This window comes from Hermetia illucens, chromosome 3 (genome assembly GCF_905115235.1).
Source record: "Hermetia illucens chromosome 3, iHerIll2.2.curated.20191125, whole genome shotgun sequence".
In the NCBI taxonomy this organism is placed as follows: Eukaryota; Metazoa; Arthropoda; class Insecta; order Diptera; family Stratiomyidae; genus Hermetia; species Hermetia illucens.
Genome location: NC_051851.1, coordinates 40143418 through 40166408, shown reverse-complemented (window position 1 = coordinate 40166408; position 22991 = coordinate 40143418). Strand labels below are relative to the sequence as shown.

At 38.2% G+C, this 22991-nt stretch overlaps 1 protein-coding gene across 2 annotated transcripts in view; it reads right to left on the bottom strand.

The window, feature by feature from the left end:
• The window catches only part of LOC119653267, a 271295-nt gene that overhangs the window by 3744 nt on the left and 244560 nt on the right, over nt 1–22991 (bottom strand). For both annotated transcript variants that reach the window (XM_038057887.1, XM_038057888.1), the window contains 6 exons: nt 19746–19928; nt 19478–19675; nt 13434–13724; nt 12856–13144; nt 719–947; nt 493–655 (listed from right to left, as the gene is read on the bottom strand). In XM_038057887.1, the coding sequence (XP_037913815.1) occupies nt 493–655; nt 719–947; nt 12856–13144; nt 13434–13724; nt 19478–19675; nt 19746–19928 (1353 nt within the window). The remainder of the gene's footprint in view (nt 1–492; nt 656–718; nt 948–12855; nt 13145–13433; nt 13725–19477; nt 19676–19745; nt 19929–22991) is intronic.

Sequence of the window (22991 nt, the reverse complement as noted above, 5' to 3'; positions counted from 1 at the left end):
AAAATGAATGATCTTGGTTTATGCTCGTAATCAGAAAGGATATACATAAATGCAGTTGGTAAGATGAGAAAACTTCATGACTGAAATGAGTCTACTGCAATCTTTCCAACTTGATTTCAAGAAGCGTATGATATTTGCCTATCTAGCATGAATAAGAATGTATTTATTCTTCGACCTAATTCGAAGTCACTGTTACGTTCATCGATTGGCTCATATTCTCTTCTCTTAATACAGCATACCATTTTTTCGATTCTTATCCTTACAGGGAGGCACTTGCTGCAGAACAGTAGAGAAGAAGTGCAACTGTCTCGAGAAGTCGTGAAGGAGCTGAAGCGCATGTTAGATAACCGCGACGGTTAGATGTATCCACACGCGGGGTAGAGAACCAAAAGCAGTAGTCGATGTTGTTAATCGTGCTCCTCCAGTCTTGTCCAAAGAGCTTTTATATTTAGTTTAATCTGAATCCATAATATAATATCGTTCAATACTCACCGATTAATACAATGTGCTTGTGGTGTAAAGAGTCTTCCTTTAGTTAATACGGACACTAAGAATTCATCAGCAATTTTGTCCAAAGTATTTCCCATAGCAAGAACATTATAGTGTTTCCTTCTAGCTAATGCACAAATCTTAGTTCTATAATTTTCAGATGCACCTGAAAAGATGAACAGGATTATTAAAATTTACATATCAATTTTGGAAATATAGTGCTCCTTACCTAATTGTTCAATAATATATAACTCTATATCAATATCTCTCATGTATAACATAAGAGCTCTTGGGTCAATGCCACATTTCCCCACAGTTATTGCTGCCATATCGATATGAATTCCTCGGGCACGTGAGAACTGCCGAAGCGCGTGAAGGAGGCATAAGGATGCGCAGCTTCCTGACAAACAAACCAGAATACGATCACCATCTTTTATCATCGCAAACTCATCGATTGCCTGTAGAGTTGAATGAATACTTGAAAATTTTGTTGATTTTATGGGATCAACTTGTTAAGTTTTCGTTCCCCGTGTATACTTTATACTTCCTTCCGTCGATATTGTTACTTGGTTCCGAAAGCCGAAAGTGATTAGTAGCAGGCCAAGCAATCTTCATTTTATCGCTTCCATTAGTAATAGCAAATAGTCGGTGTACAAATATATTCGTTAGTATACATTTTACTGGGTAAATTATGGTAGTTATTGCATTCCATAAAATTGCGCGGTCTTCAGCCTCAATCAAATTTATAAGATTGCCATTCTATTCATAAATTCAAAAGTATATAGTTAAATATTCTGAAATTTTGCAAACCTAGTTTTTTCACAGGAAACTTCTACTCCAAAGGGGAGGGTAAGATCATGTTGAAACTTGGATTTGGCAAAGTGAAGAAAAAACCACAAGTGCACTCTTTAAGGGAGCCCATGCGCATGACTGGTACACGCTTATACTATATTCCAAAGATCTGGTGCGATGTGAAGGTAACCTCTATTCTCGAGTCTTTCCCTACACGCGGGGAAAAAGCTGTTCATCGATCAGTCTAACCTACTTTCTTCAAGAAGGATGGAAAATGCTAGTAAGTCGTTTTATACGTTCTATGCGCATGAACATTGAAGTTGCTCTAAGCTACGCCTCATTCCTTGCAACAGCAACCAACAGCAACAGAAAAGATCTAAACCATAGTCGACTTAGGGAAGTTCCGCATCCATTTAATGTTGGACCAAACCAAATGGAGAGCAACTTGCTCCCACTCTTTATAGTCCACGGACTTTATTGTTTTCGACGAATAATAACAAGGGATATTTCTACAAGTTAGTTGATAGGTGAGGACGATGAGTAAAGTTCAAGCACATGAAATCATTCAAAAAGCATTACCAGGAACGTAGTTTAAAGAACGGTCTGGAACTTTTGAAGAATCAACAAGATTTTAGTTCATACTCAAAATACCACGTCTAAAATAATATAATTAATAATAAATTGTTTTAAAGACAACCGTTTCGTCCAGGGAAAAGACAGACAACAGCTGCTCCCCCGTACCATGATGAGTTGTTTCTGCCCTGGACGACACCATAGTTCTCTGCGTTTTTTGCGTTTTTTGGGTGTTAGTCCAAAAAAGAGGCCTATGAACCCAAAAAGTGGGAGAACGTTTCTTTCCAATTGACTCTGGACTTTCTCAATTCGAAGCAAAAATTATATTAAAAGTTTCAAGAATTTGAGTGGGATGAAAACGACTATTTGTCACTGTTTCTTTTCCAACGCATGACAGAAAGCAATGAGAATAAAGCAGGACAAATTTGACACTCGATTAGGAACTAGATGTAACGTGGATGGTTCTCAGCTACTGAGCTATGGTCAGATTGACGATGATACCCTCATAGCTTATATCCTTGATGAACATAGAATTCTAGAAGACATTCGCAAATTGCAGGAAACGACGAAGACGATGAAAACAACGATGATAATAACGCTGCAAAAAAACACCTATGAAAAGTTGAAAATGACAACTAGAAAATTTATTGTCTAGAGTATGGATATTTTATGTAGAAGATGTACTTGTTAGAGTCAAATCAAAAAGACTCGATACAAGAGATTCAATTCCCAGCCCATTCTTCAAAATTTTATGGTGGAGAAAAAACCTTACTCATCTTCAACCGTCGATGGTAATTGCGGGAGAAACATTCCGCGCATAAGGTCTGGTGTTAGTGCCGTGTATGTGATGCTGTACATTGGTTCGCGTCAACGTGGTTTCGATCATATGGCTGCGGGCATGCGCCATTGCATAGCTGTTTATTGTCTAGATGAGGAAACACACACAAGAACACCATCGAAGCGTCATGGACGCATCGACACACCAATGTATTAACTACATGGATCACGGGCCAGTTAGCTATCTCACCCCTATCTGGAAGATACACAATGACATTCCGTGTCCTTCGAACAAATTATAGGAAAAAAACAAAGGATATTGGCAAGAAACAAACAACCCTATATGACCAGGAAAAAGAAACAACAACAAAGGAAATATGATGAGCATCGTCCACTCTAAAGAATTTGTTCACGTAGCCCGACATCGAGGTAGTTGGGTCCAGTAGGGAGCAAATCCTCATGCACCGATTAACAATTTAGAAGGACAAGAATCTATACAATTAAAACAGTGGTATATACCGCATGAGGTGTAGCAGCTGCCCAAAATCATACATAGACCGAACGAGAAGGTTATTCAGACATTCGTAAGGGAACATATAAAGGAGGCAGAACTAGTCAAACGCCACAATACATAACACATCAGGTCATTCGCAACGAAGCATGTGACAGAAGACGGACATCCAATAGATCGGAAATATCGAAAGCAGTTAAGTATACAAAGCTTGACCCCTACGAAAGTTTTTTACGGGCAGGCAAACTCCAGAGACCTGGCTGAACACCGATTTAAGAAACGCTAATTTCCCACTCTTTCTAATTTCTAGGTAGCCTTTAAATAAAATGAGGGTACGGTAATTCTACAACTTTAAGGTGGAAGGTGGTAAGATTTGGATTAAATTTTTAGAACCCGCTGAAGAAGATAGCACGTAATAATATGCGTATTTCGATAAATCATATTTTTTTTTCAAAGAATTGAAGAAGCAGAAACGGTCAGTGCAAACACGCCTTATCTATTGAATATTTGGATAGTTGTTATTCACCATAGGTATTGTCGGCAATCTACAGCTTGCATTGAATAAAATTAATAAAAAAACTAAAAAATTGATAATACGATTGCTCTGTTGAGGGTGATATTTAAAGAATTTGCTTTAGATCTTCAGAATTTCAAAGTTGAACCTGACTTCTTCTCTGGTCACATCAAAAGGACACGTCTCAGAGAAACCAAGTATCAAAAAACTAATTTGATATCATGGAGGACGTATCAAGTTTCAACTATATGTTAGGGACTACCTCCAAAAAAAGGACAATCTGCGGTTATAGTTTGAAAAAAAAAATTAAATAAGATCAAATGGGCAGAAGTGGTGTTTTTTTGGACCATCAACGTCTCAAATTCAAAATCCACCGCGATGCCATTCCTTCCCCTCCCTTAGATTTTTGTGCGTAGCACGTAATAAATCTACATATATTATGTAAGAATATTCACTTTAGCGTGATACTGGCATTCAAAGTCTTAGAATCTGCACTGAAGCGACAATTTTGGTTAGTAATAGTGCGACTTCCACCAAACTAGCATAATGTTTTATATTGCAATCTTCTCTACTACTGCATATATTTGATGATTGTAGCATGGATCTAAGGGGGCATTCGCAGTTACTTACTAAAAATCGTAGTAATTATTAACTTTATTTGAACATATATCGGCATGGAGGGTATTTCGGAGCCTAGGCATCGTATTGTGGCAACTTCGTATTTTTTTGTCAGATTTTTGTAATAAATGACAGAACTGCGGCCAGCTTTGAAAAGTACTAATCGAGACCTTTGATTTGCTATCCCACATGACTATATTTGATGAAAACAAAATTACACCCCCCTTTTGCATGACGGCCCTCCTCCTCCCAACGAATTTCACATAAAACCGGATTGAAAAGTTTTCTTAACAGAGTGGAAGTGGTAATAGTAGGCGGTACTTATAACAATTCGGCGAAAACACATTAGTCTATGTTCTCTCTACAACCGTCACTAAAATGCCTCGGGGGAAACCTTCGACTCAAAGCCAAGTTTCAAACTACATTTGAAGGTGGAATTATTGCGCAGACATGGTGGATGCAGAAAGTTCTTCCATTGATTTAACTTGAACGAGTCCCCATATTATTCTACATATGAAGGCGTAAAAGGAGATAGGCAACATGTACTCTTCAACTTTTCTATATATAGTTGCCACTTACCCTTTGGTGGGGTATAGTGCGTCAACCACACCTACACGCTATCGTGCGTGGTTACCTTACAGAGTCTTCGGGGACTCAGAGCTTTTAGCACTTTTCCGCTGCTCCCGGTTCATAGATGAAAAAAAGGGAAACTCTGGATGAAGGAATTGGAATACGATCAATTCAACTATCTGATTTATCCAATGTAAACTGCGCAAAGTAAGGGAGACCAAGAAAGCACCGTGCATAAAAGAAAGCAGTACTAGACAGATAGCTAATATCGCCTCATGATGTGATGCCTTATCATGATTCCACAGGGTAGAAAGTGTGTCGCGGGTGCCTTTGAAAGATTTCAACCGCTTTAAAAAACAAAAAAAATACAAAGAAAAGCGGCCACATAGCTGCCTAGGCTTGGAAACTAGCTGAGGTAGGTATGACTTGGTTATTAAATGTGGAAAGGTTCACATTGAAGCGATGTGCTATAGAGTCGCAAGCGCACTCCTTACTCTCACAAGTCTTACAGAAGCCAAATCAATAATTTGAGTTCAAAATTAAAACATGGCAAAAAATTAGTTCCCTAACAGACGGTTGACTTTTGAGATATTGGCACAATCGAGCAAATTCCGCAGAGCCTATTTCAGATAAGGAGTGAAGTAAAATCTAGGAAGTGCTGCCTAACGATTTTCCTGGATGCAAAGGTTTCCACATGAGTCTAATCTAGTAAATCTGGAAAATGATGCTATTTATGGAAGAGATGAACAATATCCTGGAACATTCTCGGATGGAACACATAAGAAGAAAAAAAAATAAATCAGAAAGCTTCCGGTGTTTTAATTATAATCCCCAGGGATAAGATGCACAAGGTAGCTTCGTATGACTTTACTTGAACTACGGTTCGGATCTATCAACTGGAAGTGAGCTGGACGACGCCTTCACGTTTCCAGATACTGCTATTCTATGAAATAATGAAAACTTGTTTTTCCTATTTGCTGGTGTTGATTTTTATTTTGCAACCGCTTAACTTAAGGAAGGAACAAGTGGTTTCCGAAATATCGGTATTTACTAAATATAAATCAACACTAGTGGATAAGAAAAACAAGTTTTTATTATTTCAAATAATTTAATCGCTAGAAATCAAGCGTTGCTATCCTTAGGTTGCATCACATAGATTGTGTGATGTGATGTGTATCTAGGCTTTATTATTGAGAATTCGTTTTCTGAATGGAGGCTTTCGAGCGAGCTGGACCGGGGGTCGCTACATTATACCATAAACCATAAAATGACGCCGGAGTTACAATAAAGGAGAATGCCAATGAACCTAACGGAATGGGTTAAAGTATCTCAGATCGCATGTGGATACTATACAAACACCATCACCCACCATCACAAGGTAACAATTTTAAAGTAAGGATTTAAAGTTAAAATGAATAGTATTGAATGAAACCATGAGTGCTCGTCACATAGAACTATCAATGATCATATTGCAAAGACCTTTCCTATTATTGTAATTATCCAACGCAATTTCTTGGATTAAAAATTTTAGCAATGGAAAAAGCCACAATAAGTTTCACAGACAAAAATAATTTGGTTTTATTTCAAAATATTTCACAAACACTAAGATAATTTCAAATTCAAATTTTCAATTCTAATTTGATCCACTGGAAATATTATTATATTGAATAATAATATGCAATAATATTCCATTATTCATATTTAATATTTTTAAAAATAGTCAACTTTTAGGTTTCATAAATTTTACTCACATGCATAACTTTCATTAAGGTTTGACCTTATTTTTTATCATCAAGTACGCAAATTTAAATTCATTCAATGAATGGTAAATTTAAATTCAATTGAATCGAACACATATATGATGAATCCGAAATTGGCATTGTGTTACTCCTATTTTCGGCCATTTTGTGTTCAAATATTTCTTTGGAAATTGGGGATAAAAATCAGTCTCCAATGTTTTCTTGTTGTTATTTATCTTTTGTTAAATAAAAATATTGTGTAATGTTGATTTTTTTTTGTTCTTCTTTTATTTTATATTGTAATTCTCAAAGATTGAGTTATTCAATGAAATTTTGAATATACGAGTACACACTAGTAATCTATCTTATCAACATTGCGTGTCCTATTGATTCAGTGTGTGCAGGATTTTTTTCAGCGTCATATCAATGGATAACTTGATATCGTTAAATATTTAAAGATTTAAATTTTTAAAAGTTATTATTTTTTGTTTATATATCAAATACATGGATGTACAATATATAGATCACGTACGATCATAATTTTATGCATATAGTATTGATTTGTTGTTTGGATGTTGAAATTCATATATTTTCGCTAAGTTTCATGAATAGCTTTGAAATCAAATCATCAAATCAATTTAATAATTGTGTTGTGATTGTTTGTAAATATAATGAAATTCCATTCGTTTCAAAAGATTGTGATAAAAATGAGCGTATGCTCTGGGAAATATTTTTTTCAGACATTGGAAACATTGCAATGTAGGTGAGTGCCTGATACCTACCAACACAATTTTTACGTATTTGCCACTGAGTCTAAAATGTGATGTTCGAAGGTTTTCTTCATTGCAGCAACAACCTTCGGCAACCTACTAAATAATTTAACATGTTGGAATACTGGAAGCTGGACGTTTCAGGTAAAAAGGTTTTGTGTTCATCTTGTGTAAGAAATATCCTATTCACGTTTTCCCATTCGCGTATACCTCCAATTCAAAATATTCCTTGATATTCATATGTATGCATTTCTAAACTCCAACTCTGCCGTTCATAGTAGTTCACGTTATATGACGATGACGTCATACATGTTTTAGAGTACGATAAATTCACGTGAAATATAAAAATTTGACCTTCTACAACTTTGTTAATAATAGTTGGATTTTTGTCAAACTTTCCAAGATTATGCATTATATTATACCTATAATCATACCAAATTTTGTACTTCTAGCACGAACTTAAGGGTGGTTTACGGGTAAATTTCTAAAATATAGTAATATAAAATTACTAACTTTATTTAAGCAGATGTCGGAAAGGGATGTATTTTGGGGCTTAGATTTCGTATGGATACACCATTGTGATTTGTTTCAGATTTTTCGGTCGGATAGAACTGTTACAGTTTCTGGGGCACACAATTTGATCACCCACTTCTCTATTTTTCACCCGGCATCAAAAATATCAATTTCAAAAAGTACTTATTGAACCCTTTCATTTGATGCCTCACATATGAGGTTGGTTGCCCAGATTGGTATGAGCATCGAATTAGATGGGAAATGATCAAAAGGCTGATCGAAACAACACTAGATGGTCATTTGAGAACCTCACAAATCCATCCAGATCGCCGGGGAAATCGTGCAATCGACTGACATGCGGTCTTCTGGACGAGGCATAGGCTGAAGAAGAAAAAGAAAAAAACGACATATAATGGCAGAATGTCACAGTAATTAGAGGTATGAGCGAAGGCGGTCAGAGTTACATCCTGTCGCCGAAATTATTTATTTTTGTTATTGGCGAGTTGTATCGTGCTGTCTTGTTCGAAGGACATGGAGTGGTTCAATGGGCAATATCATCTTTGCTCGAACAATTCGAATGGCCTGATGACATCTGCCTCCCTTCACATCAAATCATATACCTAGACCAAATGGTTTGCTTCTTTGGCAAGAAGAGTTGGAGTTAAGATACACCCGAAGAAAACGAAGATTATTAGTATAAGGATTCATCACAGTCTTCTTATCTTTCTAATGAGCACAGCATTGAGGGCATTGATCAGTCTGTATATCCTAAAAATATTGTCTTTGCCGACGACGGTACCGAACCCGATTTCGCTCGATTTATTAACAACGCCAGATTCGCTTCTCCTGCTTTACTTAAAATTTGCAAATGTAGTTATCTCAATGCCTGACGACTGGCAACAAGACATTATTTGTCCCATACATAAAAAGGGTGATATCGCACAGTGCAGCAATTATATAGGTATCACATTGCTGAGCACCATCTATAAGATATTTGCCGCTATCTTGCCAGGCCGGGTAGCCCCATACGCTCAGAACATCATTGGCCCATACCAAAGAGGCTTCACTCTAGGCAAATCAGCAACAGATCAAATTTTCTCTCTACGGCAAGCGACGGAAATACTTTCCATCGACTTTAAATCCGCCTATGACTGCATAGCCAGGGTAAAACTGTACACGTCCATGAGAGAATTCGGTATCCCAACGAAATTAATAAGACTGACTAGGCTGACCTTGACCAAAGTGCGAGGCCAGATAAAAGCAGCAGGATCACTCCCAAGACCATTCACCATCAACAACAGTCTAAGACAAGGGGATGTCCTATCATGCGTCCTCTTCAACCTGGCCCTGGAGAATGTGATTCGCGATGTGAGAGATACTATCCTCTTCAAGTCCACCCAACTACTGGTCTACGCTGACGATATTGACATTATGGGAAGAAGAACCAGAGATGTACCTTTGTCCAGATCGAGCAGGCGGCACCAGATCTCGGGCTGCTCATTAATGAAGGCAAGACGAAGTACACGGTGGCAATGTCAGCCCTAAAAACCAATGAACGAACAACATCGAATCGCACTGGTAAAACGAAAACAATAAAGATAGAAGACTACAACTTTGAGACCGTTGACAATTTCTCCTATCTAGGGTCGAAAAACACAGCCGATAACAGCTACACGATCAAATCCGCGCACGGTTGTTGGCTGCCAACAGAGCCAATTTCAGCTTACTGTTTCGCTCGAAACGTTTCACCATATTGTCAAAACTCTTACCGTACAAGACAATGATCTTGTCAGTTCTCGTGTATTCCTTGGAGACTTCTTACCAAGAAGAATTGCGAACCCTTGGCCGCGTTCGAGAGAAGAATTTTCTGAAGAATTTTTGGCCCCCTACATGAGGATGTACGATTCCGTAGGCTACATAATGACAAAATCTATGAGCGATACCATGACCGTAAGGTTGTGGATAAAATCTGGCTCAATAGGTTACGGTGGGCGGGTCACTTAATTCGTATGGATGAGCCCGGAAAGTCTATAAGGGCAATATCTATGATAGAAAAAGAAGACGAGGCATACCCTGCCTGAGATGGAGCGATGGCGTAGGTAAGGTCTCCAGACACCTTTTAGGGATATCGAATTGGGTTACCTCGGCGCAAAACCGGCATGTCTTGAGTTTCTTATTAAGGCAGGCCTAGACCGGATACCGGTTGTTGCGCTGTTGATGATGATGATAGAGTATTGTTGGTTAGCGAAATTTCGTAGCGGCCCGGTAGGAAGAAAACTGTTCATCTCCGACAATAACCGAGAAGACTTTTGATATTCAGTTCTGTGGTCTGGTAAAAGTAAATACAAATTGTTTGGGTTTTGTTGGTAAGCCAATATGGAGGAACGGAATCAGTTGAATTGGGACGACCAGAGTGAATAGATTGGTATTTATTGGCATGAAACATGAAACGAAAGTATACTCTTATGTGCTGTGCTATATATTGTTACAAAATTGCACCTTAGACGTAAAATAACCTTTTCAGTAGGGCAACAATTCCAAGTACATTTCTCTCTCGGTACCGGAGTGCAGTATAATGTATGTTTGTAAAACAAAACCCTATTAAATGTCTGCCTGTCACACGCATTTTTCTCAGAAACGGCTATATCGATAGACACAAAATTTCGTGAGAAGGTATTAGGGGAGGGGGATCCTCACATATGCAAAAGAGGGGAATAAACTTTTTTTCACCGAATGTAGTCATGTTGGGTATGAAATGAAAGGTTTTGATTAGTATTTTTCAATGCCGGTCTTAGTTTTGCCGTTTGTTGGAAAGACGAGGAGTGCGAGGGGTTGAAGGTGATTCTTTACCGGACCCATTCTCAGAAACTACCCAACCGAAAAATCTCAAAAAAAAAATATGAAGCCGCCTCTTACGGTGTCTAGGCTCAAAATATCATATTGTTAATTGTTCAAATTAAGTTAATAATAGCATACTATTATATAACATTTTTGGAGAAATTAACTAAAAATGCCCCTTATGTTAATCTTAGAGTTATATGCATTCAGATTTTCCAGAATTAATGTTTTTTGCAGTAGATCGGTTGTATCGATCAGTAGTTATTTTCCTGTGGAAGTTTAAGAAAAAAATAAGGGACATTAAGAAGAACAGGAACGAGAAAACAAAAAAAAAATACAGGGTTTGTTATACCCAAAACGTTAGGCATGTTGTAAGTACGTATTGTCCCAATTTTGAAGGTAAACCAGCACTCTACTCGATCTTATTAATTTTGAGAAAATTCAAAACATATTTTTCAATCACTGAATTTATTTTGTTTTCTTATTATTTTAAAAATGGATAAATTTGCTATAGGAAAAAGATCCAGCAGACATTATCTATCATATACCAACAAATAAAGAAAACAACAAATATCAGTAGTGTTCGGCCCTTATGTTGCGGGCCTTACTTTATCGGTTTTCCGTTAGCGAGAATACAACCGTGCTGCATGGCATCATATAATGCTATATACTATTATTCGCTGTTTTCGTGTATTGATTCGTTTTATTTTCAAAGAACAATAACATAACATAGTCATAGTTTTTGTTTGCATTTTGTTTTTGTACCACAGACCATTATAGTCTCTGAGTTTCAGCACGTAAGGTGAGAAATATTGGTTATCACGCTATTCTAAAAGTAGACAGAAACTTTCAGCACAGGTTTTTAACTTTTAAAATTCTCCACAAAATAAAAGTAAATTAAACGTATTATAAGTAACACACGAAATAAGAAATAGATGATAACGTGTCAGCCGAAATTCGGTTCACACGACTTCTAGGGCAACGCAATTTAAAAGAACTCTCTCCGCATTTGATTGGAGTATGATCAAGGGGTGTATGTAATGGCAGGGGGTGGGGGGTTCAATATTTAGCTAGCATCTGTGTTTTGCTTACCATTTTTGTCTGAACATTGCAATCCTTGAAAATAACCCTTTAATCATTCAGGGTAATATAAAAGTGTTATTATTTTTCAAATTCCAAGGTTAGATATTAGATTCATGCAGCTTAAGAATAGTTTTCATAATATATACAAACAACTACCTTTTGTCATTATTCCGTGTTATTATTCTCATGTCACTTAGAAGTTATGTAACATTTTATTCTCATTTTGCATTGAATATTTAGCCACGATAACTTACACATACAAATATGAACATAGAAAATGACTACATTATTTACAATCTAACAATAACTGAATAAAACTGGAAACTCAATTTGCATCACATACTTAACGTAGTTAATCTACCACTGAATTCGCTTAATATATTTTATTCAGTAATAAAATTATCATTAGCATTAGTCAACAACAATTATCGTTTTTTCAAATTCATTTATCACATATCGTAGCCATTGTGTAAAGCTTCAAAATATTCTGATTTATTCACTAGTAGTGATCTGCGTAACCTACTCTTCAATTCCAGCGATTGAACACTCACATTAATTATTTGGTACAAGAACAATGCAGTAATGGCATTCATTTGTAAGAAAATAGACAAACGACAGTCAGCGAATAAGTTCCAAGTGGTGAGGCTAGACATTCAATGCAATCACTAGCTTAGGTTAAACCGTTCAGCAGAATTTATTACTTTGTTAGAGAGTAGCAAGCAAAAAAGGCTTCGTTCCAATGGGGCATTCTGAAAAGTTTCGTGAGACCTGCACTTCAAATTACTCAAGTCGATTGGGTCAACTATGCCAACTGCTCCCATTGGAACGTATGCCCAACCTCTTAGCAATACTTCAAGCGTCCTTTAACGATTTCCAGCTTAATTTTAGTAATCTTTTAAGAAGTAACGATATCGACACTAAGCTCAACAACAGTACTGGGTTGTCGAAAAATATGCATAAAGAAATGTTGTTTACATAGCAGATACTTTTGTTTAAATGTTATGATAACAACTACCCAAAAGATTTAGATTTAACCCCATGTAAACATCAAAATTAATTTTTCTTAACCTCCGCTGTTTGTTTCCATATGTCCTTTGGAAGGTGCTGCCATCGATGAAGGTCTCGCGCTGGTCCTTCAACGGATTGGTGGCGTTCTAATGTGGGAAGTTTCAGTGCCAGTGTGCTACCTCCCGAGATGGGTGTGGAAGTGCAGGTTGCATCCTTAGAGATACATTCACAAGAAGCATCACTAGTAAACGTATTCTCCTGGCTATTTTGGTTGGTGTGATATTGACGATGGTTTGCATTTTTCTTGTGTGAACTATCGCTTTGCGATCTCTCTGAATTCCTCTTCGGCCTAAATATGATTATATGTTAAGAGTGCGGATCAGCAGAGATATACTGAAATTTATAAAACTAAATATTTCGAATTTTTTTTTATAACTTTTCGGTTGGGTGCGATGCACATTAACAGGATCAGATTTCAATGATATGACACATCATTTACATACCCAAAAGAAAGGACAAGCATGTAAACGATTTGTTAATATCTAGTCGTAAGCACCCCAATCGAAAGCGTTTGCATGATGAATTTAAGAATCTTAATATCATGCAATACAACTATCAAAAAAATAAAAGGATCCTACCTTTCTAAATAGTTTTCAGAAGTTGTACGACAGCGAGTATCTTCCTGGTCGCCAAAGTACAAGTTGATACCCGAATCTTGAGATGCAGTGCTACTAGCATCGATCAACTTAGATATTGCCCCTGTATAGGGACAATTTGGTGTAGAGTTTTCAGGACTTGCTGCGGTTGGAGCATGCCATCCTGGAGTTGAATTGGGGCGTGGAATCGATTCAATGCAAATTTGCTTATCTCGATTTTCCGAAGATTCATGGTTTTCATTTCGCCCGTCGTTATGTTTGTGTTTTGATGATCTAAAAATAAAAGAGAATAATTTTTTTTCACCATTTTTTCAATTTAGTAATATTTTATAATATTAATCTATTTCATTGTTTTATGTTACTCAGTGCTTGTTGCTAGTTTATTCCTTACTTATTAATTCCAAGTGTTTTAGTCATGGTGCTCGGTGGAAGTTCAGTGCGAAAATTCATCTAGAATTTTCCGCAATATCAAGTATGTTTGCAAAAATTTTGCTTTTGCATGGTTTGAACCAGACTGTGTGAGAGTCCTTCTCGTTAGAAATTAAGGAACAATACATGTAGCTGACAATATCGTGAGAATTATAACCACCCTCTCGATTTGTCAAATTTCTTAGATTTCCTGAGTCAGTGGATCGTAGTTCATTATCTTTTCCACATGTTTCCATTTAATGCCGCTATTATGAGTCGTTTTGTCAACTGACAGTATGTCAGGTTTATTATCATTCCAGTTGAAAGCTGCCGATCTTGTTCAGTTTATATCGGTAAATTGGACATGTTGCTCATGGCTATTGCTTGTTATGGTTGATCATAGTACAGTAGAAAAGAACTTTGTCCAACTTAGAGAATTGAAAGATTAATCTTTTAAGTTAAGTAGAATCAGCCCGCCTTAGAAACAGCCGCATATAATCCCACCTGCACTTGGCTGTAAAAATAAGCGTGCAGGGAGTCGACTTCGCGGTGATATTGTACCGCAACGTCAACCATGACCTTGCCGCCGATGTAACGAGGCTGGTTTGGGTGATGCATTCATAGTAGTGACGGTCAAAGGGTAGTATAGGTCCCTGGGCGAAACGTGTATTGTATCCACGATGGAGGATAAAACCTGGGAAACGCCTCCTGAACTAACACCGACAGCTCCACTACCAAACCCTATCTCCACCTCCGCATGGTGATCGCTGGGAGTGCCTTCCTAATGAGAAACTGCAGATGGAGAAGGGTGAAGGCGTGTTTCCCGCGCTTAAAAACGGGACAAATTGTACCAACTGGTCCTCCAGGTTGGGGGCTACAAAAGGAGCCTTGGACAGGATAAATTTTACAAGGACGAACCCGGCAACGACAACGGAATAACGATTTGCGCATTTTCCCATCGAATGTGCGCTCCCTGTACAGACCGAATGCTGTTTAGCACCTATCCGATATTCTGTCCCAATATAAGGTTGATGTAACAGCGCTGCAAGTGATGCGCTGTACAGGGACCAGTTTTCTGGAGAAAAGCCCTTATACTATATATTATAGCGGACATCCAGTAAACGATGTGCTCGGAGAAGGTTTCTTATTCAGACAGCAAGTGAAACCCGCTGTTATCGGCTTTGAAAATATAAGCGAAAGGTTATGCACTCTGCGTTTGAGAGGCAAGTGTAGAAATATAAGCCTCATAAACATTCACGCCCCTATAGAGGAGACTACAGAGTCGGAGAAAGATAACTTCCACAAGGCAGTTGAGCGGACCCTCGAAGCCTGTGCCAATTATACTTAGAGATTTCAATAGTCAAGTAGGGACGAAGCACGTACTCAGGCGATACGTTGGCTCACATAGCTAAGCCATATTGATACCAATGATAACAGACTGCGGATTATTCAGTTAGCAGTATTCCAACAACCAGTACCTGGTTTGCGCGGAAAGCGATCCACGAGCATACTCTCCAGACGGGACCACTTTCAATCAAATTGATCCCATGCTGATTGAACGCCGCAGTAACCACAGCGAAAAGATGTCCTGGAGATGCAGCATTAATAAATGATCTTCACATCCACCTGAAGGGCGTTATCATTGATACGATCACAAACATACTTGGCCCTAACCGCAAGAAAAGTCGGAACAGCTGGTTCGACGATGAATGGAAGCTAGTAACAGAACGAAAGAATGCCACATATCGAGTAATGTATTCTCAAAGAATGCGTGCACGCGTAGAGACTTAACACGAATTCCATCGAGCGGAGAAGCGACTTCACAGACGGAAAAAGGAAGCCCGGGAGAACCAACAAGTTTGTGAACTTGAAAAGTATAGGGAGCAATCGCATCAGGCATCTAAATTTTACTAACAAGTCGGCAGGATGGAGCCTTATACACTTCGATGCTCATCCTGCCGAGACAAAGAGAGAAATCTGATTTCAGACAGAATGGGCATATCTGAGCGATAGATTGAGTATTTTGATGAAGTGGTCAACAACGAAAATATCGGCGAGTTGGAGGTCCCGAAACTGAAGACGACGGACAAAAACTGCCCCCATCAAGCATAGAAGAACCAGTTCGTGCAATTCATCGGCTTAAAAGCCATAAGACGCCAGGAGCCGATGGAATTACAGCGGAATCACGTTGCTGAGTACCATCTATAAGATATGCTTCGCTACTTTGCTATGTAGGTCGGATAACCCCATACTCCCAGAACATCATTGGCCCATACCAAAGAGGCTTCACTCCAGGCAAATCAACAACAGATCAGATTTTCTCTCTGCGGCAAGCGATGGAAAAACTGTAGGAATATGGACATCAGTTGCACCATCTTTTCATCGACTTTAAAGTCGTCTATGACAGCAGAGCCAGGGTAAAAGTGTACACGGCGATGCGAGAATTCAAAATCCCGACAAAATTGGGAAGGCTGACTAGGCTGACCCTGACCAATGTGCGAGGCCAGATAAAAGTAGTAGGATCACTTTCAAGACCATTCAACATCAACAACGGTCTAAGACAAGGGGATGCCTATCATGCGTCCTCTTTAACCTGGCCCTGGAGAAAATGATTCGCGATGCAGACGTTAATGCAAAGGCATCTTCCTCTTCAAGTCTACCCCACTACTGGCCTGCGCTGACGATATTGACATTATGGGAAGAACAACCCGAGATATACAGTCTACCTTCATCCAGATCGAACAGGGGGCAAGATATCTTAGGCTGCACATTAATGAAGGCAAGCTGAAGTACTTGGTGGGAACGGTAGCACCAAAAACCAAAGAACGAATAACATCAAATCGCACTGGTCAAACGGGAAGAATAAAGATAGGTGACTATAATTTTGAAACCGTTGAAAATTTCTTCTATCTAGGGTCGAAACTCACAACCTATAACAGTTATGACGATGAAATTCGCGCATGGTTGTTGTCAGCCAACAGAGCCTATTTCAGCTTAGAAAAACTGTTTCGCTCGAAACGTCTCACTATATGGTCAAAGCGCTGACGGTATAAGACTATGATCTTGCCAGTCCTTATGTATTCCTCGGAGACCTGGGTTCTTACGACCGTCTGTTTGTGGCTAAAATCCGACTCGTTGATGATGATGAAATGCGATTAGCGTTCTTTCTGCATGACATTGTAATCATTAAGCTTAGAGAGGAACAAATTTGATGAAACAATCCTTCTTTCGCGAAAATCAAAAAGAGAGAACCACTTTATATTTGCGAAAATTATGCTTGAATGAATGTACATTTTAATATAGGTTGGCCTTCAACGGAACAATTCCTAAAAAGACGCATGGGTATGTCTATGATTCTTCGTTTCCAGTGGAATCGCCTCCTACTTTCTTTACTGGGACGCATTCCAGCACACGGAGAAAAATATACTTTGCAAGACCGGGGAGTCTAGGGTTCCCTACTAAGGCAGATCTAGACCGGATACCGATTGTTGCGCCGTTGATGATGATGAGAAGAATGCTTGCGTTACCAGCACTAAATAGTAACAACGTTTCAACTGGTGTGGAACCGCTAGTAGTTGCTGTTGAAAGTTGGCATATTGAGCGAAACATTACCGATATGGGTTCGAAGACACTTGGGCAGCGCTGGCAATGAGGACACCATCACACTGGCTCGCCAAAGATATGCATCCACTAAGGCTGAACCAGAGGCAGAATTTGGCATTTGAATAAAGGTATAAGAATTCACGCCAAATGAAAAAAATTGAATTCTTCCCGGCAGAAGAGCGACATTTGTATTGTTCCTTAAGAAGTGGGAAAAGAAACGTTTGTTAGCGCGTTTAACACTGCTCCATAAATTACGGCATGGACAAATTGGGTTGGTGATTTCGGATATACGCAGCCAATGTCAGAAAAAGGACGAGATGGCCCTGCATTTGCCTGTCCTTCTCAGACCCTAGACGAAGATATTTCAGTAAGGTTTTTTCAACGAAGAATTTGTGCACTTTAAGCCGCTGAAAGCTAATTTCAGATTTGTAAAAGCCAGCGAACGCCGTATGCCGATACAATGGCCTTGGTGCTGCCTCTCTGCTCAGTAAATTAGACTAACTAAGAGGCATTTCTACTCGTTGCAGCCTATTCAACAATTGTTGGTGTAAACTGCAGTCCCTTCCACGTAGTATTATGATTCCACTGAGATGAATAGGGGAGGAAAGTGGGACTAGTTTTTCAAAGTTTTCCATTTAAACCCATTATTATTATTATTCTGTTAAGGGAAAGTCGCATCGCGTCCTTAAAGAACTATTGTGCCCCTTTCACTGCTTATAGTGTACCTATTGATCATAGTATCTCAAACAGATCTATAACCGTCAGGAACTTTAGTATGTTCCCTACTTCTAGATCTTTCAACTTTGCATCTCGTATTAAGTGCTCTCCCAGATGCCTCGACCTACTTTGCACAAGTACCCAGGCCTTGTATAGAGGTTTCGTCATACTTCTCACAAAACTTGCAGGCAGTGTCCGTAGGTATCCCTAGCTTCCCTAGGTGATAGTTCAGCCGACAGTGACCAGTGAGAATTCCCACTATGATTGGGAGGTTCTTTTTGGTGAGATTTAAGCAATCCTTTGTGCGCATGGGTTCGTATCCCCAATAAGCACCCTGGTTCCCTGGTTGGCCCGCCCAGTATAGTTTAACCGTTCCTCTTCATTTCTTAGAGTCATAATCATGAAACCGTTTCCGATTCCACAGAAGGGTTCTGACCCTTGTAAAGGCGTCCCTGCTCCTTTCTTGGCTAGTTCATCCGCTGCCTCGTTGCCTTCCATCCCAGCATGATCTGGAATTCAAAGTATCCAGACCTTGTTGGACGAGCCGAGTGTATTCAGTCTCTCAAGGCATTCACATACCAGTTTAGAGTTCACCTGGTTGGACCTAAGTGCCTTGATCGCTGCTTGGCTATCGGTGAGAATAGCTATGTTCTGTCCCCTATAATTCCTTTGGAGATTCAAGGAGGCACATTTGTCTATGGCGTATATTTCCGCCTGAAATATGCTAGTTTACCTGCCCATTGGCTCAAAGTACATTTTCCTTGGACCAATGACACCGGCACCCGCTCCCTCTGCTGTGAGGGATCCGTCAGTGTACCAAATAATCAGTTGCTGGTTTAAGCCGTATGTCGCCACGCTCTCCCAGTTTACCTTGTTACTCCAACGTGGTACAAACTTCTTATCGAAATTTACATCTATAGAAGCAGGCTAAAATCTGATGTTAACTGTGTTGATTCTCGAAACTTTACGTCGAGTAAAAATGAAAGCCAAAATAAGTTGACGTTTGGAATTATTCACTCATAGACTAAATGGGAGCTACCACCTAGCATTCAGATCTAAGTTATTTGTTTTTACAACAATTTTGTGTTTAGTTATTCGATTAACTTTCGATCTTATTTGACCTAAAAGATGTTCGGAAGGTTCCGAGGTCGCCATAAAATAATACAGTTTTGAATTGAATGCTTAAATAAAAAACTTTCCTGAATATCTTCAAAATTTTGAAATTTTTGCATTATCTTTTTTGAGAAATACAGATAATCAGGTATCTACGAGCATAGTGACTTAGGGCAAACACTTACCTCTCTTTTTCGCACGCCTTTCCCACAAAAACATCCGGCGGGGATGATTTCCGATTTAAATTAATGTTTTCAACTGGAATAAAATTAACAGCCTCACGTATTTCTGATTTCACTTCACTAGCCATTTCCTTAGATAATCCTTTCAAATATTCCGCGACATCTGTAGCAGACACGGAATCTGATCTTGAATCATCACCTCTATAAAAATGAAAAGGATTTTATAAACTATTAGACTTAAGACCATATGTGACATTTCTGGTAAACTTACGAATTGTTATTATTTGCCATTGATAGCATACTAATGGAGCTCATGTCTACAGGGTCTGTGCCCTCAAGAACATCCTCCACCTTAGATATCACTTCTCTAATTTCAGATTTAATTTCCGTTGCCAATGATTTGGTGTATTCTGCGACGTATGCCTGTATTTCTTCCGCACAATCACTACATGTACTATGCGAAAGGAAGAAAAGGAAAGAAGGAGGAACATTAGTATATTTCCCTAGAGGGGCGAATTTGGAATCCACAAAACAATTAACATTTCAACATTCTACCATACAAATATATATATGTACGAATATTACGAGAGACGGACATTTCTTGCGGACAAAGTACTGAATACACTATGAATTCCAATTAATTTATTATTAAATAGATAAATGATATAATTTCCAGGTGATCCATGCCAGCCAGTACAAACATGCATGATACACTATTTTAGTACGAAGCTACAATTAAGAACTAAATATATTTTAAAAGTGATGGATATGCATTGGTATTAATATGGTACATAATTGATTTAATTCCCACCTTTCACGGGGTTAAGAGCAGGTTCATGCATTTTTGAATTGATATGAATAAATGTCCTGATAGAGTAAAATATTATCTATGTATCCATTTTTGTGTTATTCCTTTTATATATTTATAACATTTTTATTTCCAAATCAAGAAAACAATATAGATTTTAATATGTTTATCTCCAGTTCATGCCAGATGGAGGTAATCCATTCGCTATGCTAGCAATAACTAAAATTTTCGCCATTACTAGAAATAATTACAATTTTTGAAAATCTTATTTCTTCGTGCGTCTGAAAAATGCACTGTATTGTTTACAAATATTATCAAGCAATGTGTTTGTAAGTTACAAATCAGGAATATTTCATGCCAAATCCAACGGTCTATCGTAGAATGTTTATTTGAAATACCAAACGAGTAAACAATGGCGTCAGCAGTCTGGCAATTTCAGCACGTTTATTGATGACTGTAAAACTGATTGAATGTAAAAAGGCATTTCTATTGTATTTCATTTTTTACATTTATAGTTATTAATGGCTACTTAAAGAAATGGTTCGTCGTGAATACAGATATACTAACAGCAACTGTGAATTTTGCCATTATTTCAAGTTCAATAGATTATTGGGGCACTAACGGAATAGTTCAGAATTTATTTGGACTGAGGCATATCATGGAGAAATATCCAATAATTTATTGAATATAAACTACATTTTTTCGCCATAAATATGAAATAGCATTTGTTTATAATAACTATAATAACTCATTTAGATAAGAGTTTCCAAGTTCCTGGTTTCTTTACTTCATACCGGGACCCCTAACTAAAGCCACGAACATTTGCAATCATTTATTTTCTTCAAATTGTTTGTAAGGATTTTTTTCATATTTGCTACTTTCCTAAATCCATTAGATCAGATGCTGTAAAAATATTTACTTATATTTTTTTTCTTTTATTGTTGTTGTGCTATTGCTGGCGTTATGGACAACTAGTTCGGTGGTGGGAACATTGAGTAGCCGATGAATGGTTGTGGTCTAGGATGCTCAGTTAATTGCCCATATAAGCACTAGTGAAAGTTTCTTATGTGTAGAAAGGAAAAAAAAAGATTTTGCGACCGTTGCAAATGAATCCATTTGGGCTAAAATAAGATGGATGTCGATCTATTCAAAGCGAAAATCGATTGGTGGAGTTTATATTTTCTTCATGCCGCTCACGATTCGCGTTAAAGTTTATGGGTTCTTTTGGACGGCATAGATAGATGAGTGATGTGTAAAGCCCAGAGATTTTTCCTTCGATTTATACGAATTCGTGTTGTTGGCCAAATTTACCGCTAATTTTAGGTTTTGGAGCTTTAAATATTATTAAAGGAACTCCCAGTCCTCTGTTGAAGATGGATAAAGTATTCTGAAAGGCCGGTATAGGCGAATACTTGTAAGATTAGTACTAGTCAGTTACGTCAGAGTTTGTGATTCTACCAGAGTAAATTTCTGTAAGGGATGCATTTCCTGCAGAAATAAAATTTAACTGGAAGCGCTATCAATTGAATGAGCGACAATTGGAACATGTGAAAATATATGGAGCGATCTGGGAGGAGTAGCTGGTGCAAAAAAGAAAGCTTATGTGTTAAATTTCGGCAGAGTTTTCTTTAATTTAAACCATTCCATTCACAAATAAGATTTTCATTTATTATATATATTTAGTAGCCGGAGGTAGGAAAATGGATTGTTAATTTCATGGCAAAGCAATAAGCATCACCGTAGAGGATGCACTCCACAAACGGCTGCATAAAGAGAAGTCAGAAAAGTTCCCTTTATCAGTGCCAACAAGAGGGGAAGAAGTGGTTCCCGAAATATCGGTTTTTGCAAAAATAAAAATATCAACACTAGCAAATAAGAGAAAACAAATTTTTTATTGATTCAAACTGTATGAGAGCTATCGCTTTGAAAGCAATCACTTTGACCGGTGTTACGACTATCCAGAACTTTAACCGAGTCATAAGTCGTAAAGGGCAGAAGCAAGTTGGACGTATCACATGGCGTGATCATGGCAGCCTGGTCACGATGGCACTACACTGGCAGTAAGTCCAACGCGAAATACAGCACAACTATCTTCCATTCTTGCACGGGTCTAATTTAAGCCTCTTTTTTGAACGGCTGCGCAGGAGCTGCAAATACTTCTGGTAAATTGAAACAATTAAGTCTAACATTTGTTCCGGAGATATGTTCCTGGAAGTTACAAGCACTTGCGTTATTTTAGGATGGATGAATGTGGAACAATTTTTGGAATTTTTGAAGCATCTTGAATCAATTCGTCCTTATCTAAAGGCGATACTGCGTGCACCATCTAATAGTGGGAGAAAACGACGAATAGGACAGTTGGCCAGTGAGCAAGTCAGGCTCTGTAATGACTTTCTTTTTGCAGTATATTGAAATAAATATGGACGTTTATTGTAATGAATTTCATCATTGAGGCACCTTCTAATTTTTCCACACTTATTTGAGCTCAAAAAATTGTTCTGGAGGGTTACAGAATTGATTTACTATTGTCCCCCACCCATTTACCATTTTACCCCACAGTGGGGCAAAACCAATAGACGCAATTAGAGTAGCCAAAAGGGCATGAAATGGCCAGGATCAAGACAACCGTTTACTTGGCAAGCCATGAAGATTTAGTCCGAATTGGATTGTCACGGGAACATAAGCAAGTACTTTAATTTGTTTTGAGCG